Source organism: Rutilus rutilus (genome assembly GCF_951802725.1).
Source record: "Rutilus rutilus genome assembly, chromosome: 19".
Lineage (NCBI taxonomy): Eukaryota > Metazoa > Chordata > Actinopteri > Cypriniformes > Leuciscidae > Rutilus > Rutilus rutilus.
The window spans coordinates 26,291,136-26,314,942 of record NC_140232.1 but is presented as its reverse complement, the minus strand read 5'-3'; the positions used below and the strand labels follow the sequence as shown (position 1 = coordinate 26,314,942).

Here is a 23,807-nt window from a genome sequence, read left to right as displayed (position 1 = left end):
ACGAGTTTTATCTCTGTAATGTCATGCAATTGAGTGAAACATGTGTTTCAATAAGAAAAACGGCCTTAATGGCTAGTTGGCTTTTGGATAATATTATTCAATACCTTGTGTGGTCTGCCACAACATCAACAAGGAATAGCAAGTTTTTACATTTTCATTAAATTTTACAGAATTTATTTTGGAATAACATGCACTGATAAATTGTTCACAATAGAGAATGTGCAAGATCAGTTTTGATTCTATATAGGTTCTTTTTTTTTTTACATTGTAACTAGACATAAACTGGACAAAACAGCCTTTTACAAAGCATTTTATTTTCCATCCACTTTAACTGAAAAGATTGAATACAGACAAAAAAATATAGACATGATTTAATAAAGTTCAAGCAGTAGAAAGGTATATTGTATCATATTTTCACCACCTGTCCTGCTATACATGGGGTCACTCTCTTCCCATCCACCAGCACAGGGTTTGGCTGAACGAGTAAACGTCCATAAGTCCCGCCCACCTGTCCTTTAGTGAGACGGCCAGGATTGACACATACACAACCAATAACATCCTAGGAAATAATGGCAAATTTGTTCCAGTCAGAATTGAAATTAAAAAATTTTTGACATGGTATTTAAATAAACTTTTCTGAAATATGATTGAATTACCTTGATGAAATACCGAAGTTCAGAAGGAACGATAAGAATATCAGGTGTGAGGTTCATTTGGCTGAATTGTTTAAACTTCTCGTAATCCATGTTAACTTCCTCCGCAGGAGGATATAGAGGATAGTAGCTAAAAGAACAAATAAACTAAAGATTTACAACTGCATATCACTGTAGCAGCAAAGAAGAGTACAGACAAACATTTTACTGCTACTCGAGACCGAGGTCATTTCATTTAAAGATGAGAAATGTTCTACAAACCTTCTCTGGGTCAACATGTGTTTCATGATCCGTGAGAAACGCTCTGTGCCAGTGCCACTGCAAAAACGGTAATGACAAATCAGTGCTTCTGCGCACTCATCCCTCTGAAGGAGTATTTATTTTTAAATTCAATGAACGTCAATTAAATAATGAATCAGAAAACGGTACACTTTATACAAAAGTGAATTTACTCTTGTTCCTAAAGTAGCCACAGTGTAAATGTGCATGTCAGTTGTAGGCTGTTTTCATGCTATAATTACCAGTTGGTTCAGTGGTATTACCTGCTGATCTCTTCAGCTCCCATATGGAACAGAATGTCTGTAGATGTCAGGCCAAAAGTCACATTACCAATGAGGAGCGTGCAGGGGTCACTCGCCAAGGTCACTCGCTAAGGGTGGAAAATTAATATTGGACAACAAGATAAATAATAGAAACAGTTTAATTTATTCAGTATAAGATAATATAAAAATAATAGAATATAACTGAAAATCATGTCTTTCTAATTAAAGGGACAGATCACCTAATTTTTTTTTTTAATTCTCTCATTTACTCACCTAAAGTATTACTTTCTTCAGAAAAACACAAACTATGTTTTTAGGAAAATAATCAATCTCGGAGTCCATATAATGCAAGTGAATGGTGCCGCTCGGGTTGACGCTTGAAAAACTACACAAAGCGATCATGAGTCGTGACCCTAATCAATTCGAACCCAGTGGATGAATCAAAGTCTTCTGAAGCAAAACGACAGGTGTGCGTACATTTTTTTAAAATATTATTTTCACTTTTTTAACTAAGAATTAATGCTTCCAGTCCACTGTCATATAAGCATTCACGAGAGGGGTGTTGTGACGAGTGAATAAGCAGTTAAATGCTCACGAAGTGACTTTCAGAGCGGATCTAGAGTCTGGAGATGAAGTTCATGCATTCGTGTCCTCATATAGGCAAAAAACGAGCGTCACACGTGCTTTAGTGTGTGTGTGTGAGTGGTAAATGAAACTGTGTGTCGTCTGTACCATTCATTCACACAGAACATGCAGGATTTGTATTTAAATAGTCAGTTTAATATTCACACACACTAGTCTATATCGAGATTTGATTTCAATTGTACTAAACTGCTTTTTATTTATTTCGTGAAATTGCGCGTTATACAGTAAATTCCGGTGGGCCGCCCTCCCAAAACAATGGTAGGGGAAACACTGGACATTGTAAGCCATACGACCGCAGTGGATGAATCAGTCACGATCGCAGTGTGTGGTTTTTCAAGCGTCAATGGAGAAAAAGACATTCACTTGCAATATATGTGCTCAGATTATTGTCCTAAAAATCTTTGTTAGCGTTAGCGTTTATCTGAAGAAAGAGAGGCATATGCATTCAAATAAACAGAGAATTTAGCTTATCATCTCACCGCTGTATCATCTTTGCTGAGGTTGGTCAGGTTGAAGGGTGGCTGAGGATAAATGTAATGATGATTGACATCCCTCTGAGATGGCACAAACACCAACCTGCATCCTGACCTATAGTAAAAGAATGCAAGCGTTGAAAACACAATCATACATTGGTGAGCACTTTCTATAAAGCTGTGGGGAAAAAAAATATAGACACACACCCTTTGGTTCCTTCTACTATGCTGTCCACACATCTCTTGAAGATGGACTGAAATGTTTCTGTTACCTGGTTTTTCTGTTAAAAAAGGTAGAAAGTATTTAAATTTGTGGCCATGACGAAAAATTGTTAATACAGGAATTTCAAATGCATAGAAAATCTGGTTTACCTCAATCTGCTCATGCTTGGAATCAACAAATGGCCCAAACTATGAGATAAATAAACAGATAATTACTAGTCAAAATGACCAATTTATACATTTAAACATATTTTAAATATGCAGTCATACTGCATATTTAAAAGCAGTCATACTGAAAAGCAGTCATACTGCAAAGATAAATGAGGTTTTATCACAACAAGCTGGTTGTTGGACCAAAACACCACAGAAATGGGCACAACGCTGTACCCACCAGAATGCACACATCAGGACGATCTTTATTGATGATAGTAATGAGGTCAATCAGAGGGTCATAGGTCAGACTTTCAGAGGGGGTGTACGGTCCACAAGCCATCATAACCATCACAGGCTCAGACACTGAAAAAGTGTGTTATGAAGGGTTTAATGTGAGCCATGATCTCATCAGAGATGTTCTTGATACATTTTCACCAAACTTACCTTCATCCATTTCCTGTTTCACTTCAGAAGGGCAGTAAAAAGGCAGGGGAATACCCTAGTGGACAAACAAATCACCGAATAAATATAATTCATAATTCATGAAACAAATTGTAAACTTAGCCTAAACAAGTCTGACCTAAAAAGGGTATTAGTGAGATACCTCGTATACTTTGGTAGCTACAAATTTCTCCCCAGAGGTGTTCATCCCATCCATGACAACAACCTACAAAACAAACGTAGAATGAATGCCAAAAAAATAAAATAAAGATTAATAATAGTATATTACTTAGCAATAGGTTAAAAACAAACGAAAAAAAGCAGTATGTGCATCCAATAGGTGTATATCTAACCTGTCCAGGGAAGAGTGAGAACTCTTTGAGCTCAGACAGATCCACGGGCACCTGTCTGCCTCCCTGTTCCTGTCCGGCCTCCAGCAGCACAGACTGGGCATTGAGCTTCCCGTTACTGTCACAACACACCTGCCCCAGTACTGTGATGCTATCCTGAGAGTGAGATCATGAATACGCAGACTCCAAAATTAACTTTTGCACACCAGCCATAAATAAGTTCACTTTTATCACTTTGATAAAACTGAATTATTGAGCCATTATGATGATATCTGTGCTTGTACCTGAACTGGCAATGAAACTGGAGAGAATTCCTCTATGTTAAAATGACTCCGCAATTCCTCTCCAAGCTCTTCAATCTTTTCAGTCAGAACTACAGACAAGAACATAAATAAATGTATAAGAATATATAAAGAGACAGTCTGTACGTATCATGTAATATACATACAATTACAAAATGTACAACATACATACAATTTGTAAACATATACAATTAATTTAATTTCTTAATTGTCATTGTATGCATACAACTGTCATTGCACCCATTCAATGAAATTTCACTTGCAGTTTCCACACTAGATGCAATAATACGATAAGTAAAAATAATGTTAAAAATTATACTAATAATAAGCAATACAATTTTGTAAGATAACCAAATAGATAAAATAACAATTTATATGTATATAATCAATCCAATGTAAGAAAAGATAATAGCAGTACTAGTTAACATCAGTATTCACAACCATATATACAATATATACACACACACACACATATATATATATATATATATATATACACATATATGACCATTTGTATGTCATGCAACACACGAAAAAAAAAAAAAAAAAAAACTGAATTGACTTCATGACATGAACGTTGAAGTGTTTCAGCAATTGTCATGTAAAACAATCATGACAATGCATATCTTGGAAAGAGCAAAGTTTTGTATGAAGGTTTGATTCAGTGCTGACGACGGCAGCAATGAGAACATGGACTCACCGTCCCGCACGTCTCTCAGTCTCTGGAACATGTATTTGTAGCTGCTGATGAGTGAATTGTCTCCTCCTCCCAGCATTTCCACCCTCACACTTGTCTGTCCTTTACCCGTCCAGCGAGGACCCTGCACCGCCCCAAACGACGAAACCACCTCTCCTCGTCCCCCACGCATGCCATATTTTTGAGAAGGCGTTGCACTACACAAACAAATAAAACAATTTTATATTAGATTAAATGTATTGTATCATCTTGAAGTGAAAAGACATGTCATGGTAATTATTACATGTTGTCTTTAGGGTACTTACTGGGAAATCAAACTTTTGGTTGCCTTGGTGATTTTGTTAATGGTTTATTTGCCTTATAAAGACCTCATATATTTAAAGCTATCTAAATAAAAGTTTGGTTAATTGGTTACCTTGGTGAGAAGCTTGCAGGTGACAGCATTAGACTGGGACTGGCGAGTCGGGCCACACCTCTCTTGGACTGAGGATGTTCTGGGGTGGTCAACGCTCTCTTCTGAGAGCCCTGTGGTAACACAGAGATGAAGACAGTAATACATTTACATTTGCACTTTCTTACCAATCCAGTTACAAAGGAAGCACATTTCAATATATTGCAAATTACAGCAGTTCAAATAAAAGTTGGGTTAAGACCAAATTTGATTTAATTTTAAGAGGTGAGCTATACAATGCTTTCTCATTGGGAACCAATAATGCATTTCTATCTGTTCCAGCAAGTCTCCCCCATTAATCTGTCTCCCATTTTTCTCACCTTGGCAGGTGTTGAATAGGAATCCAACAAGTTCTCCTCTTCCTCTTCTGCTCGGATTCTGTGAGACTCTGTTAAGAAGACCACTGTGAACATTTAGGGACCAATTGAAATTATGTCAAATTAAAACTAGTGATGGTTTGAGCTAAAAGGATACAGTTCCTGGATAGAGTTGATGTCTCTAGTCTTGTTAAGCTGGCTTCCCTTTGAAGAGCCTTTTGACTTTTTCTTCTTGTTCAGTATCTGAAAGAGTACATAAGCAGTATGCAAATCAAGCAGGGAAACATTGGGTATCTTATTTATTAAGGCATCTCAAGAGATCCCAGAATATCTGTGTTGCGGTTGACATGCAGCAGTATGTGTTTATAATGGTCTTGTACTAACTTCATGTTCAAACTGGTCCAGGTTATCAAGAGTGAGCAGCAGCTGGTTTTTAGAGGCGCTGAAAGCAAACCACTCGAATACAATCTCATCCCCCTTCAGCCTGTGACACAAACACTGCTCCAACACTACAAGAAAGAATAATTACAGATATGACTGAAAGGTGTATATATATAGTACCGGTCAAAAGTTTGGAAACATTAACATTATTTATTTTTAATGTTTTTGAAAGAAGTCTCTTATGCTAAACCAGCCTGCTTTTATTTGATCAAACATACGGAAAATATGGTAATATTGTGAAATATTATTACAATTTAAAATAATGGCTTTCTATTTGAATATACTTTGAAATAGCCTTTTTATTTCTGTGATGCAAAGCTGAATTTTAATCAACCATTACTCCAGTCTTCAGTGTCACATGATCCTTCAGAAATCATTCTAATATGCTGATTTATTATCAATGTTGGAAACAGCTGTGCTGCTTAATATTTTTTTGAATAAAAAGTTAAGAAAAAGAACAGCATTTATTTAAAATGGAAATCTTTGGTAACAATGTTCACTACCGTTCAAAAGTTTGGGGTCAGTGTTTTTTTTTTTTTTTTGGAAATAAATTATAACTTTTATTTAGCAAGGATGTGTTAAATTGATAAAAAGTGATAGTAAAGATTTATATTGTTAGAAAAGATTTCTATTTTGATACTTCTTATTCATCAATGAAACCTGAAAAAAGTATCACAGATATAAAAAAAATTATTAAGCTGCACAACTGTTTACAACATTGATAATTAATCAACATATTAGAATGATTTCTGAAGGATCATGTGACACTGAAGCTTGGAGTATTGACTGATGAAAATTCAACATTGCATCACAGAAATAAAATATATTTTGAAGTATATTACTGTTTTTTTTTTCTGTATTCATTGATCAAATAAATGCAGGCATGATGAGCATAAGAGACTTCTTTCAAAAACATAAAAAAATAGTACAACTTTTGACCGGTAAATATATATATATATATATATATATATATATATACACACACACACACATTTATATTTCACAATAAGGCATATACTAATTTTTAGAGCATTATGTCATGCTAACAATGTTATAATATTATATACAAAAAACAATACATAAGAAACTTGACGTTTACTTTTGTCCACAGTGTCATTGTTGAAGGCTATGTTGAAAGTGTCCAGTTCAGACATGATGTCCTCTGCAGTGACTGATGCCATTGTTGTTGTTTCCGCTGATGTTCAAATATAAAAGAAATCTGTAAAATAAAAACAGAAACGCTCTCAAGAAGATTTAGACCTTCCGATTCACACATTTCATTAATCGCAATTGTAACAGAACGAAATTTTAGAGTCTCACTGAACTGGCGCTAAATACAATAAATAACTGAACATATTTTGCTTTCTAAATACAATTTTATTCAGCTGAAGATAGAGCTCGAATTAACAAATGTATCTTCAACACGGATAATACAATAATATGAAAGTTTACCTTCTATATTAACGTCAAAAATCAGCTGTCATATTCCTCTCAACAGTCTTAGCATCACGTTTGGATTGCCGCGAAAAAGTACCAGCAAAACAGCACTGAAAGGTCACTTCCGGTTTCCTGCCGCCGCGCCCTCCAGGACGCCAGAGGGAGCTCGAGACTGTCGCGTGAATTTTCATCCGATCAGCTGAAAGGAACCAAAGCCTGTTGGTGCTACACGTGTTTACAATATCCTGAATTTATACTCGTATTTGTACAGTAAATTTCACTTTTTGGAATCTCAGCCATTACTTATCAAAATGCCGAAGGTTAAACCCGAGAAAAAATCTCGAAAACATCAGGAGGTGAAGAGTCAAGGTAGGTTTCGTTGAGATGTTTTGTAGTCATGCTGTCTGACGATTTAATGAAGTCTGTCCTTTTAGATCTGTAGTGAAAGTTAAACATGTTATAAATCTAATTTGGATTAAGGGAGAGCCTTTTAGAAACCTGTCAACAACACGTCCAGATCACATAATTGAAATGAAGCTTATTTTTCTGACCATAGAACATTGTGACATTATTTTCATGACAGTTAAGCACATTTTCATTCACAGTCTCATCACTATAACGCGTAAAATACGTTTTACTTTTGATGTTATGAACAATATCACACACATACCATTTATGTGCTTTATTTTAAAGACAATAATGTCACAATTTTATTAAATTTTTCAAAGATAAAAAAAATAACGTTTGATGGGATTATGTTTTGACACACATCTATACAATTTGTTAGAGTCCACCCATAAATAATACACACAAATAATATCTGTTTCTTCATGTGTTTCAGGAATTATGTTCAATACTGGTATTGGTCAGCATATTTTGAAAAACCCTTTGGTTGTCAATGCCATCATAGAGAAGGTCAGTAATGCGGAATGTGACTTTTTCTGGCAAATTTCTGTCATTTTCTTTTCAAAGAAAGTGACAGCTGAATGAGCTTTCTGAATGCTTGACCACATTGTCACGGCACAATATAATCGTTGTATTGAGTTAATACAAAAATATCTTTCCAGGCAGCACTACGACCAACAGATGTGGTTTTGGAAGTTGGTCCTGGAACTGGTAACATGACTGTCAAACTCCTGGAGAAAGCCAAGAAAGTAAATAATTTACACTGAATGTTTATTGCTAGAGTTTAAGCAGTGATGATTTTTTTTTTATTCTTTTTTTTTTTTTCCCCAAACAATTCAAAGGTGGTTGCATGTGAGTTGGATACCAGGCTTGTTGCTGAGCTTCAGAAAAGAGTCCAGTGCACGTAAATACACATTCATTGCTACCACTGTTAAAACTCCAGCAACAACTTCAACATCTGTTTGATTGTAAAATCTGTTTTCTCGAACAGTCCAATGCAGAACAAGCTTCAGATCCTCATAGGGGACGTCCTAAAGACAGCGCTCCCCTTTTTTGACGTGTGCGTGGCTAACTTGCCTTATCAGGTATTTTGGTTGCTCTTTGGTTGCTGTCATGTTAGCTCATTAAATAATATTAGCAGATACAACATTTGATGTTAATAATTTATTTCTAAATGTTGAAATTAACATTAACTGAGATGAATAAATGCTTTAGAAGTATTTTTCATTTTTATTTCATGTTAATGTAGTTAAAGGTACACTATGTAACTTTTGGCCCTCTAGCAGTTTAAAAAAAGATCAATTCTAGCACAGTGCTACAACAACCCGAGCCTGAGCAACTTTTCTCTATTTGCGTATATGACGAGACACGCACAGGCCAGTGACGTGTACGCAATTTCTCTTTAAAACCATCCTGACAGGTCTAAAATATAAACACCTATAAAAGGCTTAACAGTGAATCAGGGTAAGACAAAAACACGTTTTGGAAGAAGGATTGATATTGTATTGATTTATTTAAATTTATTTAATTTTGAACAAAAAAGTTACATAGTGTACCTTTAACTAATGTTAACAAATTAAACCTTACTGTAAAGTGTTACACAATCACAGCTAATCACACTGAGATTTTTTTTTTTTTCCTTCTAGATATCATCACCTTTTGTGTTCAAGCTGTTACTTCACAGGCCATTTTTTAGGTAAGAAATTGTATAAACTGTTTTTTGGCTGATTCATTAAATGTAAGTGCAGTATAGAGAAAACAAACGATGGGACTTTAATTCCTACTGCTGTCAGATTGTGTGTTATGATTTCTCAAATTTAAGTTTTTGTGCGAGTGAGAGTGACTTGTCTTCTCCCCTTGTACTCTCTATGGGTCTCATTCATGAAACTCGAGCAGAACGAATTTTTGTGTAAATCGTGTGTAAAGTGGTTCTGGCGTAAATTTTCGGATTCATTAAAATGTTCGTATTTTCCAAATGTTAGTTGGTACGAAAGAAATCTACACCTGCTCCCAGCCACGCGTAAATAGTGCATTTAACATCCGAACGGTTTGCTCATTAATAAGGCTGCATTTTAATTCACCTTAATCGGGTACATATTTACACAGAATTTTGAAAAAATAGTAGGCTATATATAGTAATTACATACGGTTTTTCTTTTTACTTTTAATTACGAGAGCCAGTTATAGCATCTGCAAACGGAACACAAGTCCGCAAGTCTTTTTTTTATATATATATATATATATATATTTTTTTTTTTATATTCAAGCTGTTGAATCATTTTTCTTATTTTTTATTTTATTTTATTTTTTTACATTTACATTTACATTTAGTCATTTAGCAGACGCTTTTATCCAAAGCGACTTACAAATTAGGACTAAATTAAGCGAGTCATCATGAAGAGGCAAAAACAACACCAACGCAAGAAGTGCTCAGAATACAAAGTTCAGGCATTATTCAGAGTAGCATAAGCCTGATAAGAAGGCTTTTTTTTATTTTTTTTTTTATAAGGTTAAGTGCTCACGGAAGAGATGGGTTTTTAGCTGTTTTTTGAATGTTGCCAGTGATTCTGCATTCCGGATGAGGCCGGGGAGAGCGTTCCACCAGCATGGAGCTGTGAATGAGAATGTTCTGGAAAGTGATTTTGTGGCTCTCTGTGATGGAACCACGAGGCGTCGCTCGTTGATCGATCGTAGGCGTCTGGTAGGGATGTAGACTCGTAGGAGTGAGTGAAAGTAGGAGGGAGCTGAGCCTGTGATAGATCTGTAAGCAAGCGTCAATGCCTTGAATTTGATGCGAGCAGCGAGAGGTAGCCAGTGCAGAGAGATGAACAGAGGAGTGACGTGGGCCCTCTTGGGCTCGTTGAAGACAAGACGAGCTGCAGCATTTTGGATCATCTGTAGAGGTTTTGTTGCACATGCTGGAAGTCCGGCCAAAAGAGCATTACAGTAGTCAAGCCTAGAGATGACCAGGGCCTGGACGAGAAGTTGTGTTGCATGCTCAGTTAGGAAAGGCCTGATCTTCCTGATGTTGTGCAGTGCAAACCTGCATGATCGAGCTGTCTTTGAAATGTGATCTGTGAAGGACAGCTGGTCATCAAGCGTTACTCCGAGATTTTACAAGTCCGCAAGTCACAAGTGTTGCAGCCAAGCTTCATGTCGAACCATTTTCTTTTCACTTCTGGGACTGTTCGATTAACAGATGAAACTCCATTAACTGCATCTGTAATATGCTGCAAAGCATTTTTACCTAAAGCATTTAGGTAAAAGCATTATTATTACCTAAAAAAAACAAACATTTTTTTAGGACCTGATACGCCACTATGTAGCCTACGCTTGAAAATAAAATGTGGCGTTTTGAATGAACTTCTGATAATAAAACTTCAATTTCTGCATCTGAGAAATTTCTCTTCTTCATTCGCTTTTGAGAAGACATGTTGAAATCCTTCGTTTGGTGTCATAATATGATGCCCATATATAGTTGTCAGTCGGTTTTAATGGGCGGGATTTATGGTAATTGAGAGAATGAGCGTGCACGCGCGTCCCATTTACGACTGATTGGAATTCATTAACACACACACACACACACACACATTTCACTATCAAATCTGACGTTTATGAAGTATTTGTGAATCAGGAGAAGGATTTTCGGGAATTTCTCTTTACGCGCAAATCTCTCACATATTTACTCGTATATTTACGAATGTTTCATGAATGAGACCCTATGACTTTACAAACCAGTTAAAACACACTGCATTACAATGGAACATAAATGGTGAAAGCATGAATCAGAGCCAGATGAGGATGAGTTTATTGGCATGCCTGTAATAGTGATGAGTTTTGTATCTATTCTGTCTGTAGGTGTGCCGTGCTGATGTTTCAGAGGGAATTTGCCATGCGTTTGGTGGCTAAACCAGGAGACAAGCTATACTGCAGACTGTCCATCAACACACAGCTCCTATCCCGCGTGGACCATCTCATGAAGGTTTGGAGAGTCCCAACATTCATTAATTGACTGCTATTGGTGCCTGTATTCATTTATTTACTGTTCTTTTGCATATTAAAATATGTTAAAACAAGTAATGACTGCTGCTTGAGAATGGATAAAGCCTCAAGTTTGTGTGGAATGCATAGTTTGTAACTGTTATATGTAATTTTATGCTTATAAAGGTGGGAAAGAACAATTTCAGACCACCTCCAAAAGTAGAGTCCAGCGTGGTGAGGATAGAGCCCAAAAATCCTCCGCCACCTGTCAACTTCCAGGTAAGTGTATAATTAAAATGTATACTGTCTGTGCAGTTATTGGAAATTATATAACAGTTTTTTTCCCACATTTAAAGGAATGGGATGGTCTTGTTAGAATTGCATTTGTCCGAAAGAACAAAACGCTCAGTGCTGCCTTCAAGTAAGACGTCACTAAATTGTGTTTTTGTTGAGTGTTAAATAGTAATGAATTCAAGAAGCTGGCCAGTCTTGATAATGGATTGATGTTTTTGTGTTTTCAACGCAGGTCTTCTGCGGTTGAGCAATTATTAGAGAAGAATTACAGAATCCACTGTTCTGTGCACAACATAGTGAGTCTGCTTCTCTTTGACTACGTTCACAGTCAGTCGAAATCCGATTATTTGTGTATCCGATTGGAATCTGATCTAAATGATTGACTGTCCACACTTTGTATCCTAACTGTTCGGATCTGATTTGTATGTCCTGTGGCGCTGTTTCATTTCCTGGAAAATCTGAGTTAGTTTCTATGGCAATGATGTTGTGTTAGTAGGCATACGCCAGAAATAACATGGAGGGGTTTGCAATGTTGTCTTATAATATGACCATGTGTTTCTGCAACAACGTCTGATGTGTTAATACGTTTTATGTGGCGTGAGAAAGTGACAAAAGCAAAAAAAAAAAAAGAAATGGGAAATGGGATTTGAATAGGAAATCATACCACATATAAATGTAGTTTAGCTTTAAATGGATATGCACAAAAATCGGATTTGGACTGACATTCTGAACAAGGCTTTAGACACTTGACCTGATACACAATTATATTAAAATACATTTCCAAATTGTACTACAGGAAGTACAACAGGATTTCAGCATAACTCAGAAAATTGATAGCATCCTTCAAGAGTCGAAGTTTAATGAAAAGAGGGCACGTTCCATGGATATTGATGATTTCATGGTGTAAGTATGACGTGCTTCACTACATGAAAAATGCTTTTAAATGTTTGTTTTTTAGGAGGGCGTTTCATTAAGCTTCTTTTCTGCATCCATATTTTATGGTAGGCTTCTTCATGCCTTCAACTCTGCCGGGATACACTTCTCCTAAGACTTAAGGAACAGTGAACAGCTACTAGGTTGACAGGAAGTGATGTCACAGTCTTCTCGTATTCTGGTTAATGCTTTCATCCATGTGAAGAAATGAATGGCATTTCTTTTCAATGGACATGCAGTGGGACACTTAATCTCTCAGGCTGGCAATGTTTTGTGCCTTTTGCGGAATGATGAAATATTTCCGGACTTCTTTCTGAGGTAAAACTTTTGTTTTATTCCCCTCAGCTTTAAGGAGGACATATGTAATGGCTTCTTACAACTTTCATTTATATGCACTCATCAGTTGTGAGTACACCAGTTTACTTTTGATATAACTGATGCTGTTGTAAAGAATATTAGTCTTCATCCCCATCAATCTCAGCAGTATACACACAAAACGCTATCCTGCCCACTACTGCTCAATATTGAACTGTCAAATTGAGAAATAAACTGCTAACTAATACTTCACAATAAAGTTCAGTTGGTTAACATTAGATAATGTATTAAGTGTCATGAACTCATTGTTAACAACTAACAAAGAGCAGCTATTTTTACAGCATTTTTAGGTTAATGTTAATTTATAATTATACTAATTGCTAATTCAAGTTTGTTTATGAAAAATTTAAATTAATAAATGGTGTAAAAGTATTATTCATTGTTAGTTCATGTTAGCTATTGCATTAACTGTTAACAAGTTGAAACTTATTGCCAAGATGCCGATAAATCTTTATTAACATTCTACCTACGGTTAATGTTACTGTACTATGTCAACTTTGATGTGTAAATATAATAGCTAATTATGTAATAGGTGATTGACCTATTCTCAGATTAATTTAAGGCATGTTTCTTAGGAAGGTTTAGCTGTACAAGTTCAATAAAACCATGAATAATCGTGTTTTGTGTAAAGTTGCTTTCAAATTTAAAAGAAACTTGAGAAAAATGTTTTGCTATGTGAGAAAATCCATGAAATAAATGTAAAAGTGATGAGAAATATCAATAATGAGTATTAAATATATTGATATTAAATATAATATCATATAAAATAATGAGAAAGTCTATGTGAGACTTTTCAGTAGTGTGTTTCTATTATGAATCACTTTGAACTGTTGTTTCAGATCCTCCCGATTTGGTCTGGGAAGAAAGTTAAAGATAGAAATCTGAACAGAAAAATTTGCTTTGAAGCAACAATTAAACAAATTTTTTTTTCTTGCTGCTCTATGATGATAAGCAACACTTGAGTTGACAGTAAAATCTTAAATACACTACTGGTGCAGTGATTTGTTCTCACAGAGGAAAAAGTTCAAAGCTTTTGCTTACGTTATGTTAGGCTGACCAATACCTTTTGCGGAGTCTATAAGCATACTCTGTGTTATGTTGTGTATGAATACAAATGAATGACTTTAATGAGGCCCTTTTGTGCTCCATACTAATGTGGACCATCCCTCAGATACTGAGCGTACCCTGCTGAAAAAAGGAAAAAAATCTAACAGCATAAACCATAAGCTAGACTGGTCTAATTTGAATCCCAAAAGTAAGACATATTAGCTCTTGGCTAGTCTAGTCTTAACATAGTGGCTATGTTTATGAAACTGGGACCTGGTCTTATCTGGTCTGTTGGACAGTTTTGAAAGGATTTTGGGCACATTTTAGTTGGTCTGACTCGTTTAAACCCTTTTCTTTCTTTTTTTTCAGTCAAGCACACTCTCCAGACTGCTAATGCTAAATAGATTTACTACAAAATGCTAATGGTGGTCACTCACATGCCAAGTTTAAATGAGTGGAATTTGTTTTGTGTGGTTGTTGGATTAAATGAGTGGATTATTCCTGTGGCTGTTTAGACCCTTTCCAGTTTTTTTTTTTTGTCAATACGTTATTTGACCACTAGATGGCTCTCGAGTACCGTCACAGATATTTTATGTACAGCATAATTTACATGACAGCTAAACCCAGTTTCTTTCTTTCTTTCTTTCTTTCTTTCTTTCTTTCTTTCTTTCTTTCTTTCTTTCTTTCTTTCTTTCTTTCTTTCTTTCTTTCTTTCTTTCTTTCTTTCTTTCTTTCTTTCTTTCTCTAGCTTTTTCATGATTTACTCTCTCTTTACTGTACATGATTAAAGAAAGCAAAATGTGGACAAGACAGTGATGTCTGTAGAAAATAAATAAAGATAAAAGGGAAGTAGATTTGTCACAACATAGTGTAATTAGAAGATGTTGACTTGATGTTGAACTTAACGAAATTAAATTCTGCATCTTTTCCGCTCACAAGAGTGGCTCTTTTCACTCCTACCAACACCAAAATGCCACTGCATGTCTGGGCTGAAGTTTCTTACCGTAGAAGTATTGACAGATCCTATTTATTGATATCTGGCAGGGACTTGTATTATAGGGAGAAGTGTCTTGCTCTACAGGGAACAGGAAGAAATTGATTTAAGATTTGGAGCGTCACTCTTGTACAGCCTCACATGAGTGACAATGGCCTCTACTGTCAATCATTGTAAGGGTCTGTGGAAGAATCGATGGATAAGACAGAATTGTACTTTATTAATCTACATTACATTTTGGGTTGGTAGGATTAAAAAAGTAGCTCACCTAGGCTGCATTTATTTAATCAAAATACAGTAAAAACAGTAACATTGTGAAATAATATTTCTATAATAAATAACTGTTTTCTATTTAAATATATTTAAAAAAATTAATTTATTCCTGTCATGGCAGAGCTGAATTTTCAGCATCATCATTACTCCAGTCTTCAGTGTCACATGATACTTCAGAAATCATTCTAATATGCTGATTTGATGCTCAAGAAACATTTATTATCAATGATCATATTATCAGATGTGCTGCTTAATATTTTTGTGGAAACCATGATACCTTTTTATTCGAGATCCTTTGATGAATAGAAAGGTCAAAATAACAGAATTTATTTGTATTAGAAATCTTTTGTAACATAAGAAATGTCTAAAAGTATTAATTCCATCTCTTATTTAAAATGTTTGCATCAGTGGTGCATAGACGGAGATGCAGATGAATATTCAGTTTTATGAAACTCTAGAAACTTCCCACATTGACTCAACACTTTTCACAAAGCACACATTTTGAAGTGATGCATAAAACATGAAATTATGAAGCATAAACAGTCATGTTTGACATTTCCAGAGCTAAATGTCACATGAACAGGTGTATCTCCTATTGCAGGACGTCCTGCTGTGCAACTTTGCTTTTTTTTTTTTTTGCATCACACCTGCTCATTTGTTCAGATCCCTGTCTAACTGTTTCACAGCGTATCGCTTTATCTTGTCTGCAGGTGTGACTGAATTGTCTGAGAAATGTATGTGGCCTTACGGCAAAATGCTTTCAGCGGTATTACAAACTTTCCGGCTGAGTCACACACCCTCCATTATCCTATAGCGCAGACTCTCTGTTTTCTGCTTGGCTAAAGTCCTGATGAAGATAATTAATTGGGCTTTAGGTGTGAATCCCTCTCATGTAGCCCAGATACTGTCCTAGTTTTCCTGTATACGCAGGTTCTTGCCAGTCGCTGAGCCTTGGGCCAGCTGATAGGATCGCGATTAGAAATTCAAATGTCTTCCTTCTTTGAAGTAAAGCGAGAGAGCTTTTGAGTCTGACACCCGGAGGACACGCCAGTCGTATCTACACATTGATCCTGCGAAACGTGTTTGACTTTGAGATTTAATTATTTATTTATCTATCTAGCTACTGTATCTGTCTCTTTTATCCTGTTAAATTGTTCACTTGAGGCAGACGCTTGGATTCTCTTGATCACGGTCTCTAAAAGAGAATAAAGCAGAACTCTGAGCGACTGGAGGCCATGGGAAATATCTGACCTGTGGGTCAAGCTGTTGTTGAAGGGTTTCATTTGATGACTCAACTCCACTATTGCTTACTGTTATAGTTAAAGAAGTTTTTCTTGCCTTCGCTGACCTTAATGTTTTGTTGGCCAGATGATAGTGGCTATTTTTGATTGGCTGGTGTGGTTGTGTCCCATAAATACTCACTGTAGAATTTAGCGCCTGTCAGGGTCAATGGTGCGGGGCCGGTCCTTACGACCCCCGGACACTGATGATGCCATAATAAGCTTGTCTTACAGGGGTCTCCATCATAGGGTTCACTAAGAAACGTCCATCACAGTATTGAATTTGTTTCCTGGCTGCCAGTGATGATTTTATTCTATCATATTGGGATCCGTCTTAGATGTGTCAAAATGTGCTTTTGTAAATTTGTGTCGCTACTGATATTATCTGTAAAGCTCATTTAGCAAGGTGGCTTTTAGGTAGCCATATAGTCCCTAAGTACTGCTTGAGAGTGAAAGTTCTCTTTTTCATAGTTGGCCTTTTTAATTATTTTTAGGAGGGAAGAGAGAAAAGGAAATGATGTGGAGAAGTGCATAGAATGATGAAGACATGAATCAGATTAAAACTCGCTTTGCTCACATACGTTGAAATGGGCGCAAAAGTACGTTTCTTCATATTTTTCTCTTTTAAAATTGTGTTAACATATTAAAGCTGTATAATTGTCTGTTTTTTTGTTCTGTTTATAAATGTCATTCCAAACTTGTATGACTTTTTTGTTTTTTTCTGCTGAACACCAAAGAAGATATTTTGAAGAATGTTGGGGGTCCAAAAAACATCGGAGCAAATTGACTTTCATTGTATGAAAGAAAAAAAAAAAACCCTCTCAGACATTTTTCACAATATGTTCTTTTGTGTCCCACAGGAGAAAGCCAATTCAGGTTAGGACCGAAATGAGTACGTGACAGAATTTACATTTTTGAGTGAACTAAATATCTATTCATATTTGGGTGACTTCCAAGTTGGCAGGTTATTTGCAAATAATTTTATTGTTTTGAGCATAAATCTTGAATAACGCTGCATGTTTCAAGGCACTTCAGTGGGCCTTTAAAATAGCTTGAATGTAACTCTACACCCTTGCTTCATTTAGTATACACGGATCCATAATATGTAAATTAGACCCCGCCTCAACTCACTCACACCAGCCTGGACTACCTGATCCACTTGGTCAACTGTAGTAAACGCTACACAGTGGCAAGTGGAAATATCGGTTTAATTCAGTCATATATGTTTGAACCAGAAACTGATTCAGAAGAAGAGTAAGAGCGAATTATACAGGGTAGTCTACAAGTCAATGTATCAGAATGGTGATGCATTTTATGTATCGCTCTCTACAACGTTGTACACGTAACGGTAATTCATATGATTAGCCTTCTGGTTTGACTACGTTATTGTACAGCTAATAATGTATTGCTAATTTTACACCATGTTCCCGTTCGCCATCTCAAAGTCAGTAGCTGCCTTCTAAAAATCAGCATCGTTAGAAACTCTTTGAAACCTCATTGAAAGTCAGTGGAGAATGGCATATAGTTCATCATAACTTTCCTGTCCTTTCTTTAAGGTGTTGTTGTGCTCACTGTGGAAAAGCCCTTCCCTCACATTGATGGAATTGGTTACTTGATTGTGACGTAGGAATTAGGGGCGGTTTCAAACTGCGTATTTGGTACCGTATTTTGGTACACTGCAGTTTTAAGGAGAAAATAATTAGCAATGAATGAATTTTCACTTGGTTTGTTTTAAAGCATATTAAAAACACCACATAGACATAAACAACATTAAAGGTACACTATGTAACTATGCAAACACGGTTTGGAAGATGGATTGCTCATTATATAAATTTTGTAGATTTTGAACAAAAAAGTTAAATAGTGTAGGCCTAATAAAAACTTGGTTTTCACCACAAGGGGGGCTGTAATATCTAGTGCACTTTTGCTTATCAAGTACATTTATTTGGTTTTATGTATTTTTACTGGAAAACATAAAAAATACTTAGCAATGAAGCAATTCCCCCCCCCCTGTGCATAACATCAATTATTCTAGATAAATCATTGTACACTACAAAACATTGTACTTTTTTTTTTTTTTTTTTTTTGTCCACGTTTTAGTTAAAATTACATTTTTTTTCAGAGAATGGATCTTTAATACGATTAAATGTTGTCTTAATGCTTAATTGTAATCTAGTTAAAAACAAGTGAAAAAGTCTGCCAGCGCAGCAAGACAAAAATACACCAATAATAAAGATACTCTATGAGAACAAGTTTGCAATATCTTATGCAGCTCATCTTCTTAAGTAAATTTATCCTGTTTTAAGGATTTTTACTCAAGTCACTCAAGACTAATTAAAACCCCATCAAGAAGTCTTTTTTTGCAATGTATTGAACTACTGTGAGAATTTCTTCTCTTTCTAAATATTTCACTTTTTTTAATATTAAATGCTGTTGACATTACTCCCTTGTTAATTTAATGTGATCCCACACTAGACCTTTGAATTAATGATACCCCTGTGACAAGTTCATTTCTTAAGAGCTTTTTCACACTGATGATTAAGCCTGCAACTGTCTGTCTTCTCTTCATACATTTCCTCTCTCTGTCTAACGCATGTACAGTACGTTGAGGTATTCCCTGCGTGCTCAGTGGGACGTGGCACAGGAGCGCGGCTGGGGGGCTGACCTGGGCCCCCCGTCGGATATTGATGTCTGCAGATGTTCACGTACAAAAAGGCCAGCCTCATTCCCTCCTGCTTCTGATAAATCATATAAGGGAGGGATTCACGCTGCATTATTGATGGTCCGCAGGGAGGGATGAGAGAGAGAGAGAAAAAATGCTGTTCAGCCTTTTCAGCTGCCCAAGGTTAGCCAGACACCAGTTAAGAGATCCTGACAGGTGTGTGTGTGTGAGAGAGAGAGCGAGAGTGAGAGAGAGAAAGATTTTCCCCATGGGAGACGATGATCTGGAGTTTTTGAGAGCCAGCCTTGCTGTGACAGGCCTCTCCACAGCAACCTGTCAGGGCAGCCCCTTTCAAGCAGGTTTGAGGGATGTCATGAGGCTATGGCATGGCGGTCTCTCAGAGGGGGAGGGGGGGGAGAGAGAGAGAGACAGATTGAATGGAGAGCCGTATTTCCTGCGCTCGCCTCACTGACTATAACAGGCACGCTTTTTATGAGACCGTGAAGCTCAATCAGTTAGAGCACACACTCCATGGAAATAGTGTTTTCGTTCTCAACCCTGCAACTTCCATTTTCATGATTTAAACATCAGTACCCTTTAGGCACAAGAATAAACTCAAGCTTTGTTCGGAATAGCATACTATCAAACTTCTCTTACTACTTCTGCAGTGCATAGTATGCATACTGTGCACAGAGTGCAAATATCTCTCATGCTTAGAATACCCAGATGCATTTGCAATGTGTTCTGTATAACACTGCACAGTTTATTGTTTCCCACAATCCAGTGTGCTCAACTTGACCTCACCTTTCCAGAACCAGAACTCATTACAAATGCAATCTCTGTATCAAGTTTGATTGTTTGATCAGTGTGAATTCAAAATAGAAAATAGTTTATTTTTATTTTATTTTATTTTGAAGATGATAACTGGATGGCAATAATGTAACATGATGAGGCCATGTGACATTTGAAATGTGGAATAATGCTTATTGTTTAGTTGTTCAGCCTAAAATTACTGCTGGGATGCCATTCCCAACATAGTCTACTTCTTGTCAGTCTTGCTGGCCAGCATATCAAAATAATAGTTATGGAGATCGACCCTTTTCACAGACTGATGACGTGTTTCCAGAGTTATTAACATTGTAAATCTATCTTTACGTTTTTTTAAAATATATTTTAATGTTAATTTCTATCACAGTACTTTGTTACATTACCTTTGCATTACATTTCAGAAAACTAGCGTCAGTGTTTCTTGTAGAACGTCTGAGGGAGTGACACCAAATTTGTCAATTTACCACTGTAATCAAACTCGCAATATTTTTTTCCCCCTCTTTTGAGAAGTCATAATAGAAATGCTATCATGTTTTTGTTTTGTTTTTTTTCTTTCCGAGCAAATGCGAATGCAAAAAATATATTTGTTATAGTTTCCATTTACCACTGTTTACTCAAAATGATGTCTTTTTTGTGTGCATTTTGTGAGCATGTAGTTTCTGTCAAAATACCATAAATGCTACAGTTATTGCTTAACCTATGGTATAAGCTGCCACTGTGATAAAAAATTATAAAAAGGAAAGAAACATTCTGAAAGCTTCTTTAGAAGTTTAAAGGAGATTCCATTTTAATGTACTAAGATTTTAGCAGCTATCAACTTTTCTTCAACATAGCACTTTTTTCCATTCACTATTCATTTTACTTACACAATTTCCACTTCCAGTCAATCAGGATTCAGCTTTTAAAATTGGCAATAAAATTGAACCTGCCATGTAAACTCAATTCCTCTCTCTCTCTCCTCTTCTTCACACTGTGGTTCTGAATGAATTAGCTCCCTCTTTGATGGCGAGAAGCTTTGAAAGCTTGTCCTCTAGACGCCCAGCTGCCCCTGGCTGTGGTTAATGCAGGCTGCCTCTGAACCTCCAGAGGGGATGGGACAGGCGTCTGGGGAGCGGGTGAGCAGCCCGCGCTCTGCCAGCCGGAACAACCCCACTCGCCCGGATACAAGTTCTAGAACTGTCGTCTAGAATGTTCTAGAATGCTGCAGAATGCCACCGGGTATGCATTTCATGCCTGACTAAGGGGGATAAACTCTCCCCTGTGGCAAAGATGAGATGAGTTTAAATTCATATTAAGATTTCTGAAATTCTTGCGCCCAGCTCGGCCAAAACTGGGACACATCTTTCACAGTTGGATTTGAGAGATCTAGAATTGAGATTATTTCGTAGAAATAATGAGAAAATGAAAAATGTCATCATTTACTCACCCTGATGTTGTTGTATAATTTTTATTTATTTTTTTTCTCCATTGAACATAAAGACAATTATGCAGTATGTTCACGCTGCTCTTTTCCTTACAATCAAAGTGAGTGGTGACCAGGGGATGTCGAGCTCAAAAAATGACAATTAAGCAACATAGTATGACTTGGTGGTCACATAATAGTCATTTGATACTGTAGCTTTGTGTGAAGAAAAGGCTAATGTTTAAGTTGTTATTCACTGTGAATCTTCTCTTTGACCCTAGCAGACGTTTTAACAAGAAGCACAAACATATTAGATAAAGAAAGAGACATTGTAGGCCTGTTACAACATTCTCTACATATAAAGCGCTCTCAGCATAGTACTTTACTTGTAAAAGGTTCATGCTATGCATCTCATTATGATATTAATCTTCTGTCTTGAGGTAAGTGTACTTGAGCAAACAAAAATGCAGTCATTTTTCCCTGTCTATGAGAGGCATATCTTCTTGATAATATAAAATCCAGGTGTGAAGGAATGTCAGCTCTCTTCTTGAATAACACCATTAAATCCGCTCCGGGAGAGCTGAGTGCCAAGGCCTATAGGCTGTTAGTTAGCAATAATGTCTCCAGGAGAGCAAGTGGAAGGGAATCTCGCTCATTTAATTGACTGTCAGACTGCTATAGCTGCGGCGTGTGTGCTTACTGTAATCGGACATGTTCCGCGTCCCGCAGATCGTGAGCGGGCCAGTTTGAGGTAAATTGCACAGATTGCTCCATGTGTTTTATATTAGCATTGAAGCCATTTATATGCTAGCACATTACTAAAAGTTGACTAAATTAACGTTTAACAGATGAACCTTACCGTTCAGTGTTTACCATCTCTTAAAGTTTAGAGATTTATTAAGTCTCTTATGATCTCTGCATTTACTGAAATATATTATCAAAAATATAGTAAAACCAGTAATATTGTGAAATTAATATAATTTAAAATATAATTTTTTGTATATTTTTTTTTTCTGTAGCCGTTAATCCAGTCTTCTGTTTTTCATAAATCATTCTGATATGCTAATTTGGTGCTCAAGAAATATTTCTTATCAATGTTAAAAACTGCTGCTAAATTTTTCTTTTTTTCTGAATTCTTTGACTAGAAAGTTCAAAAGAACAGCATTTAGTTGAAATTGAAATCTTTTGTAACATTATACATTTCTATACTGTCACTTTCTGTCCAATTTAATGTTTCCTCGATAAGCAATAAAAAGTAATACAAATATTAGTTTTTTTTTTTTATTAGTTTTTTTTTATATGACTGACCCCAAACGTTTGAACAATATTGCATGCATTTCGAATGTAAATTCTTTCTCTTCCAGGAAAATGGACCAAAAATATTTGACTTATGCTGCACTACACAGTTTTTGTCTAATCAAATGCTTTTTGAGAAAGTCCCTCCCCTTAGTAAGTAGAAAATCATAATTCATAGCTGTCGTGTAACTAATGCCAAATACCTATAAATTCCATTTGATATGTCCTGCCCAAACTTCCTGGGTTACAATTAACACAAAGCATGCATTATGTATTGTAACTAGCAATCAAGAATAGTTTTACAACATTTATTAAAATTAAATAAGTGTTTTAACATTTCATGTTGCATTAATGTATGCCCACATGGTGCCTTTTAAAGCATGGTTTTCGATCATAGTTTTAATGCAAGGTATAAATATGTAAAATTATTCCAGTTCAACCCTTTAGACTACAGAAACATCACTCCAAGGTGACTGTTACAGTCAGGCCTGCCGTCTGGGAGGCTGTGCAGTTCAAAGGCAGGTGTTCGTCAAGCAGAGGTGTTTGGTTGCTAAGCCTCGAATCAGAGTTTTTCTCTGGAGGTTCAAAGACTGAAGGTCAAACTCATGCTAAGCCGCCTCGTTAACTCTCCATCACTGCGCGTCATTGGTCTGTGAGTGAGTGAGTGTGTGTGTGTGTGTGTGTGTGCGTGGGGAGGATGTTGACCTCAGGCTAATTTCCTCTTGCCTCCATTGACTCCATTTTTTTAATGACACGCAGACAGCTGCCATTTCTGAAGGATGTCTGTCCCACAGGGGTGCTTCATTAAGGCGCGTCTCAACCCACGCTCAAGCATGCAAGCAAAAACTAAGCATGCCGCCACACGCAGACATCGTTACTGTCTCTGATCACTGTGTTCCGTCAGCAAACTATG

General features: G+C 36.4%; 2 protein-coding genes across 2 annotated transcripts; one reads left to right on the top strand and one right to left on the bottom strand.

The window, feature by feature from the left end:
- Positions 1–294: 294 nt before the first annotated feature.
- On the bottom strand, positions 295–7,351 carry pola2 (polymerase (DNA directed), alpha 2). Its single transcript, XM_084389904.1, has 19 exons — positions 7,140–7,351; positions 6,787–6,906; positions 5,631–5,755; positions 5,404–5,489; positions 5,250–5,307; positions 4,894–5,003; positions 4,482–4,675; positions 3,764–3,852; positions 3,483–3,635; positions 3,293–3,355; positions 3,133–3,187; positions 2,927–3,051; positions 2,686–2,724; positions 2,521–2,594; positions 2,320–2,428; positions 1,196–1,302; positions 915–971; positions 657–783; positions 295–559 (listed from the first exon to the last, which is right to left on the bottom strand). The coding sequence occupies exons 2-19, from the start codon at positions 6,866–6,868 to the stop codon at positions 407–409; spliced, it is 1,806 nt and encodes a 601-aa protein (XP_084246030.1). The 5' UTR covers positions 6,869–6,906; positions 7,140–7,351; the 3' UTR covers positions 295–406.
- Positions 7,299–13,831, top strand: dimt1l (DIM1 dimethyladenosine transferase 1-like). The gene is made up of 12 exons (XM_084389907.1): positions 7,299–7,493; positions 7,966–8,039; positions 8,192–8,278; positions 8,372–8,433; positions 8,521–8,614; positions 9,176–9,225; positions 11,388–11,511; positions 11,697–11,789; positions 11,867–11,931; positions 12,037–12,100; positions 12,601–12,707; positions 12,810–13,831. Exons 1-12 carry the CDS (start codon positions 7,436–7,438, stop codon positions 12,850–12,852), a joined length of 921 nt encoding a protein of 306 aa, XP_084246033.1. The 5' UTR covers positions 7,299–7,435; the 3' UTR covers positions 12,853–13,831.
- The last annotated feature ends 9,976 nt before the right edge of the window (positions 13,832–23,807 follow it).

Coding starts and splice junctions, on each gene's coding strand:
- pola2 (XM_084389904.1), bottom strand. CDS start 6,868: ATGGCATCAGTCACTGCAGAGGACATCATGTCTGAACTGGACACTTTC. Junction 3,636..3,763: donor CAGTTTCATTGCCAGTTCAG/GTACAAGCACAG, acceptor TCTCACTCTCAG/GATAGCATCACAGTACTGGG. Junction 3,356..3,482: donor TCTCACTCTTCCCTGGACAG/GTTAGATATACA, acceptor TTTGTTTTGTAG/GTTGTTGTCATGGATGGGAT.
- dimt1l (XM_084389907.1), top strand. CDS start 7,436: ATGCCGAAGGTTAAACCCGAGAAAAAATCTCGAAAACATCAGGAGGTG. Junction 8,279..8,371: donor TCCTGGAGAAAGCCAAGAAA/GTAAATAATTTA, acceptor AACAATTCAAAG/GTGGTTGCATGTGAGTTGGA. Junction 11,790..11,866: donor CGCCACCTGTCAACTTCCAG/GTAAGTGTATAA, acceptor CCACATTTAAAG/GAATGGGATGGTCTTGTTAG.